This window comes from Salmo salar, chromosome 26 (assembly GCF_965601325.2).
Source record: "Salmo salar chromosome 26, fSalSal1, whole genome shotgun sequence".
NCBI classification, from domain to species: Eukaryota; Metazoa; Chordata; class Actinopteri; order Salmoniformes; family Salmonidae; genus Salmo; species Salmo salar.
In genome coordinates, this window is record NC_138316.1 from 24,567,684 (window position 1) to 24,574,887 (window position 7,204).

General features: G+C 38.6%; 1 protein-coding gene across 1 annotated transcript in view; it reads right to left on the reverse strand.

Moving 5' to 3' along the window:
- Positions 1–1,115: 1,115 nt before the first annotated feature.
- LOC145864237 (mucin-5AC) overlaps positions 1,116–7,204 on the reverse strand; it is a 40,708-nt gene continuing 34,619 nt past the window's right edge. The window contains exons 31-48 of the mRNA XM_082969541.1: positions 6,950–7,191; positions 6,634–6,805; positions 6,136–6,383; positions 5,749–5,932; positions 5,472–5,661; positions 5,102–5,280; positions 4,939–5,008; positions 4,718–4,848; positions 4,328–4,362; positions 3,866–4,034; positions 3,619–3,717; positions 3,463–3,503; positions 3,070–3,192; positions 2,759–2,857; positions 2,386–2,514; positions 2,044–2,083; positions 1,821–1,944; positions 1,116–1,508 (exon numbers count right to left, since the gene is read on the reverse strand). Coding sequence (XP_082825667.1) covers positions 1,301–1,508; positions 1,821–1,944; positions 2,044–2,083; positions 2,386–2,514; positions 2,759–2,857; positions 3,070–3,192; positions 3,463–3,503; positions 3,619–3,717; positions 3,866–4,034; positions 4,328–4,362; positions 4,718–4,848; positions 4,939–5,008; positions 5,102–5,280; positions 5,472–5,661; positions 5,749–5,932; positions 6,136–6,383; positions 6,634–6,805; positions 6,950–7,191 — 2,483 coding nt within the window. The 3' untranslated portion in view covers positions 1,116–1,300. The remainder of the gene's footprint in view (positions 1,509–1,820; positions 1,945–2,043; positions 2,084–2,385; positions 2,515–2,758; positions 2,858–3,069; positions 3,193–3,462; positions 3,504–3,618; positions 3,718–3,865; positions 4,035–4,327; positions 4,363–4,717; positions 4,849–4,938; positions 5,009–5,101; positions 5,281–5,471; positions 5,662–5,748; positions 5,933–6,135; positions 6,384–6,633; positions 6,806–6,949; positions 7,192–7,204) is intronic.

Genomic DNA, 7,204 nt, shown 5'->3' on the forward strand with positions numbered 1-7,204 from the left:
CAAGCCAAATCCTGCTTGGGTTTAGTGGTTTTCCTGCCATGAATGTAACACATTAAATATTGTACCGTCAGTTGATCAACATTTGTGGAAGAATTGCCTTTTTTTATGAGGTCAATCATGTAACTTTTTTTTTATCATCCATTGCTGATAGAGCCGACCTATGTGTGAAATGAACATATCTGCATATGATTGTCTACATTAATCTGCTATAGGGTTGAATCTGTTGCAGGTTTGTAGGTTAGTACTTTTTGTATCTGACACATCTTTACATTGGACAATGGAATATTTATAGTGGTCAATCTGGAATTCATACAGAGCTCAAACCTCACTACCGTACCTAGGGCGCTCTTCCAAAATGCTATTGACTGATTTATGACTGATAATTGGCCCAGCCTTTAAATGTCTTTCACACTGCCTAGGCTAAGGCATATGCTCTTGTGTCTACACCCCAGGTGGTTTCTTTCCAAACAAAGCCTTCACTGACTGAATAGCCTATCCATCCTTCCCCACCCATCCCCACCCATGTCTTGCCAGAGGCTGTGTGCGGCTCCACCTTACCCAAAGGCTTCAACAATGTTTGATGATTTTAGCAGCTCTGGGTTGCGTATTTGGCTGCTCTATCGTCATAGCTATACTTGGTTTTTGTATAGGACCTTTATTACACAAGCTCTGGGTAAGGTGGGAACCTTAAGGTGGGAACCTTCCCATTTCTGTTCACGCAGTTTGACAAACACTATCAAAAACATTTGAAAGAAATCGTTGAAGTGCATAATACTTTATTACTTTATTATTCCTCTAAGATGAAAATGTATCTTTAGTACTGTATAGGGAGGAGCACAGGGTCAGCCACAGTGCTGTCCCTGGATATATCTAGAGGTTAGCTAAGTGCGTTGCTCAAGGACAACAGTAGGAAGTGGCGCCAGGGATCTGAAACCAGAAACCTTTAGATTACGGATCCGTTTCTCTAATCTAACACCAACTCAAATTGAAATAAGTGTTTTGACACTTTGAATTGTGGTTGTTTATCTGGAAGAGGATAAGCCATTGTTGAACTGGGTGTCTGCAATCAAATATTTCCCAACTTAACTTCAAAAGGAATGAAAACAAGAACGTGGTATATATGAATAGCCTATTGCCAACTTTATTTATGTGTTTTGAATGGCTAAAATAAAATTAAAATTGAATAAGAAGCTGAAACTATTTCTCCTACGTTTAGCAGATTACTTTGTAGGAAAGTGAACAAGTTGAACGTAAATAGAAAATGAATCTAAGCAGTAAAGGGATGGTAGTGGAGAGTCATTCATCTTCTCCTGCGTCGTGACCTTGTGACCTGGGTCGCCTCTGGGGTCACGCATTCTGTCCTCTGGCAGCCACATTTATTGATGTGGATGTAGGAGTGGTTGAACTTTGATCCGTCTGGGCAGATCATCTCCACTTCCTTCTTGGTGGTGGATACTTCCCGACAGCAGGTACAAGAGCGCTCCATCATGTTGGCCTCAAGAGAATACCTGAAAACAGAAAGGAGAGGCGATGTCATTATGTGGAAGTAATGATGGTAGCAGTTGTAATTATATAACATTGGCTGTGTTTACACAGGCAGCCTAATTCCGATCTTTTGACCAATCAGATGAGCTCTTTTGACAATAATTGGGAAGAATATCAGAATTGGGCTGCCTTCGTAAACACAGCCATTGTAACATAACATATTAGTGAAAATATAATTTGTAGTTTGCATTTAGACAGGCAGCCCAATTCTGTTTAATTGGGAGGATTAATGTGTTAGTGTTCCTGAAATATTTAGGAATGATCAAAATACTCACATGGCATAGGTGCCACAGGATCCACCGCATGTTGTCACTTCCACCTCATTTGCAGACTTGCAGCCATTGCTGTTCAGGTACACTTTTCCCTTTGTCACATTGCATGGCTTATATATTGGAATACCTGCACACAAAAGTGACAATTTCAAAAGTGAAAATACTTTTTTCAATGCATGATAAAGGGCAAGAATGATTTACAAATGTATATCAAAAAGACACTCACAGACATGGCAGCAACCATCTGGCGCAATAACTTCAGTTCCCTTAAAAACAAGAAAATGGAAGAAAAAACAAGAACATTTTTAAGTCACTGACGTAGCGTTTACCAAACTCACTCCACATGTTTTTCAGTGCAGTGTTCTTGCACTGTTCACTTTAAGCAGCAGGTGTCAATAACCTCACATAAATACACAGTAGGTATACTATATTAAGCAACAGGCCTTGGTCTGAGCGACTGGGCATATTTAAACTGTATTTCACAAGTATGAATTTGCACATTGTCCAGTTTTTAAATGGGCTAGTTTCCAAGACCCAGATAATTTGCCAGATAGTTATTGGAACTTACGTTTATGCAGTCTTCTGGGTGGAAGTCAGGGCACACAGTCTTAGCCTCAATTGGGATGAATTGGTCCATAATCTTTACGCACTCAAACTTGAGACACTTGTCTCCAGATGGTATCCAGACAGAACCAGGCTGTAGAGGTGAGAATGTGAAATATATCAACAGGATATTCTTCAAATGATATAAGATAAGATATACTATATCATTGGTAAGACAGTTATTTTGTGTAACACTTGAGTGCTAGATTAAAATTTCATGTTGCTCTTTTTAAATAATCAAGCGAAATAGGACTGATATGTTTTATGAATTGTAAAAAATAAAATACAATTTGCGAATCTGTGCGAGAGATAAATAATGCTGCCTGATGCTATTTTACCTGAATAGTGTGTGTGGTATTATCTGGCAGCATAACCACACAGCTTGTCTGTACACACTTCCCACAACACTGCCCAGGAACAGCTTGATGATCATAACCCTGAAAGGAAGAAAACAGACCAGATTATACCAATGTGTGATCCTGGTAACTCACTAGTAAATTACACTTATCCATTAGTAGCCCAATAGTGGACACAGAGGAATCAGTGTTATTATAATATTTTGACATGGATAAGGACTCACATTACACAAAGATTGTTGAATTACATAATGAGGCCAAAGGGTGTCGATGTGTCAATGGCGATCACTTACCTGCTGGCAGTGAGTGTCACATTCAGTAGGTTGACACTCAATGATATGTAGATGGGTTTGGGCATCCACCCTGTCACCACACACACAATTCTTACACTTGTCCCCGGGAACATTGGCACCAGGCTGGAATGAGAAAATACAATATTTCAATGGAAAATCTATGAATTGAGACGCCTTTTTTGTGTCCTATTTAATCTCATACATGGATTGACCAAAAAATATTGTTGGCACCCTGATAGCTTAATGAAGGTATTTGTTTAGTTTAACTTATTTTTTTATTAACGTATGCAAGTAAAATAACATTGTCCTCTTTTATTAAGTTACATTCAAAAGTGTTGATCATTTATAAGTGGTGGGACTGGCCAAATAACATAGCATAGAATGCATTCGCACCTGATATTCAGTGTTGTTAAACACACAGACATCCTTTGGCACTGTGGGGCAAAGAACATGGATAATCATTCAAAACTGCAACTAACATGTTGGGATTTCTATAATATGCACAAATACTGTACACGCACACTCAAGCACATGCAGATGCATACTCACCGCATTGATAAGTTGGGCAGCAGACTCCCATAGTTGCCTCTGTCTCGAATCCGACTGGACAAGTTATCTTGGAAGTAGAGCATTGTGTGACATCACACTCTGTTTGGAAAGAAAAAAACTATTGCTTCAAAAAATCATGCAAATGGCCACATTGGTTGCATATATTAGGTAATCACCAAAAATGTAAATGTTTTTACAGAGTTGTTCCAAAGCCCCCATAAAGAGCATATTATCCAAAGTCACTCACCGCATTTGTCCTTTTGACAACAGTCAACGGTTTCAACGACCTTAACTTGGCCCTCCTGATCACAGGTGAGAGGAGGCTGATGTTGGCATGCCACAGGCTGGCACTGGATTTCCAGACTGTATGGGTCACACACACAATCCTGGCAGTTGCTCACCCAGGTCTCATTAGCCTGCAATGAGGAACAATTTAAGCACATCAAGGTTTGTATGGATCCTACCAGTACAAAGTTCAATCATTCAGTTTGTTTAATCATAAATTACTGAAGCGCTTTGAGGTTCTATGAAAAGCACTATAGAAATGTAATACATTATTATTATTATTATTATAGTTATTATTATTGCATACATTATTATACATGATTGTCAAAAGTGAACTACCCACATGTTGTTAACGTGTATATCAGAAATTAATAGTTTTTCTTCCCTCCTAAAATCTGTGAGTGAAATTCAAACACAATTTTACCTCTTTCCATTCTCCATTTGGCAATGGGCAAATATCTGATGAACCAAAGAGAAAAGAATACATTAAAAACAAAGTCATTGAAGTCCATTCTACTACTTCGTTTTGATAATGTACTGTATGTACCGGAATCACTTGATGAAATCAATATCAATCAAAATAAACCAAAACCCACACCATTGAAGTATCTGTGAAAAATGTTGTGGTAAAACAGATTTTTTGTTGTTTTACAAAAAGCTGAACCAGCGTTCAAAAGACAACTACAGTAGCAATGAACAATTAACACTTTGTGCTTCCCAAAGTGAAGGTCAGCAGGATGTAGCTACTATCACAACACCATACTGTATGTCACAACACCCTCAATATACAATGCTGTTATTTGACCATTCTTACCACAGCTGGGGATACAGTAGTTTGAGCTGGAACTCATCAAAGTGGTACCAGGAGGGCAATAGCATCCCTCCAATTGTATATCTCCCATGACGCTGAACTCATTTTGAGTCTGGATGAATTTGAAATTGTACCTGCAGAGATATTCAAAAAAGTTTCAATAGCTGAGAGACTTTTCCTAACCGTTATACCCACCCACTGAACAACAACAGCATTATACATACCAGGCATTACAGGTTGGTTCAACTTGTGGACCGCAGGCATTATAAACCTTGGGTTTCTCGCATGTGAAGTCTGTAGCGGGTGAAATAAAAAGGTTAATAACCAATAAGCTACATCATAGAGAGGCTGTCTGATCTTTATGGTCTTGCGGAGTCACCTACTTACCACATTGTCCATTTGTATAATTTCTCCACTCAATACAGACTCCTGCTTGTGCACATGCATCAGCATAGGTCTGCAAGCTGGTGCAGCCAATGGTAACATCATCCATATAACACGCATCAAAGATACATGCCACAATGAATGGCTCGTAGGGGATTATCTTATGGCAACTCTCAAAGACCCTTGAAAAGATGTCACGCTTCAGTTAGAGTAGATACTTAAAAATGTTAATTCACTTTGTTTTGTCATCAGGCTTTGTCAAATGATTGCCGTGTTTTAGTATGTCAAGTTATTGTTCGCACTGAGATTATTCTGATAGAGAAGTTATCGATACTACAGAGGAGATTTATTGTGAATACTAATTGTTACTTACTTGCTTTGAATGAGATGACAAATGGGTGGATCGCAGCCTGGTGGCTGTGTTGGTGTCGGCTCTGGTGGTGGTGTGCACTGACTGTTATTGTGGTCAGCAACATGCCATTGGTGTGCCATGTCTGGACAAGATGAATCAATAGTCCCATTTGGCAAGCGGCAGTCATCTGTCCGGTTGTTGTCACATGTACCTGAATAAGATTGAAAACCATCGTTAGACAATGAGACATCATGTGGTAATCATGGTAACAGAGTAACCATAAAACACCTGTACCCACCACACTGTCCCTCAGTGTTGCCACTGAACTTGTCCCATGGCAGGTATATGCTAAACATAAGGCCAGTGAAAGACACCTTGGCATTAATTGCTGGTATGACTAAAAGGGTCTCAATTCCGTTGTCTGTGATGCGGAAGTCCTTGGTCTCATATGCTGGGATGATGCGTTGCTGGTTTACATAAATCTAAGACAAAAATATTAAGAGATCGACAAAATGGTTACAATAATTTGTATACCCAATATTTCCTATATCTAATACATAGAGGAAGTAAATCCATCTTAAATGAAAGCTAATCAATATTTAAGCTAATCGAAAATCTAATCTCTATTATAGGAAAAACAACAGAAAATGTCTTGAACATACAGTATTTGAGATATTTTAATTACCAGACTTGTGAAAACTCCATCAACATCCTTCTTGGTCATGAATATCTTGTAAGATTGGTAATAAATTGTCAGAGACTGAGGGCAGGAAAGTCCATCTGGGGCATCACAATAGTAATTGTCGATTACCACACTGAAGTTGTACTTTGGCAGGATTTCTTTGACCAAGACGTAAGAACAATTTCCTTGGAAGCCATAGTATGTTCCATCAAAGGTGACATAGTGAGGGTCTCCCCAACCATAACAGATACCTTTGTAAGAAGAGAACAATTAGCATTTAGAAGGACACGGATATGGAATGTTTTATGCTAAATGAATAGTGTGGTGCTGAAATGTTTCCAATGTGAGACATTCGTATACATTTACTGCTATTAACTATAAGATAACGCTAAACCAGTCAACAGTAAGGATTATTTTTCAGATTTTGAACTAAAATCAATAGTAAAAGTGGATTTTGTGACACAAAGAATAAACATTTATTTTAATTTGTTGTGAACTTACATTGACACTCATAGTGGAAACAGCATCCAGATTCGTCATACACTTTGATCGGAGGATAGTTATTTTCACATGCTATAGGCTTCGGAGTCTCACAATGTACATGCTCATAGATAACTTTCCCGTTGGCACATGTTCCGTTGGTGCACTGGTTATGTTTCCAGGTGTCACCATTCTACCAACACAGAAAACTATTAGGCTTACAGGAAATGTATACAAAATCATTCAATTCTTTTTTTTTTATTAAATCACCCTTTTGTAAATAATAATTCCTATGGAATGTTTCCAAAAAAGTTATTATCTAGAGAAGAGATAATACCTGTTTTGGAGGATGTTCATGGGGACAGTGTTTCTCAGATGGAAATTTTGGGGTGGTGGTTGGTCTTTCTGTCGTACGTGGTATTGTTATTGTTGGGAGCAGTGTAGTGGTGGGTGAAGTAGTAGTAACTGGGGTAGTTGGAACACCACATCTGACGGAATGGACTTCTACTTTGCAAGTCTTGTTGCAGAGACCAATGTAGCACCATCCATCATGGTCAGAGACATTGTAAACAATTGAGCCTGAAAGAATTTT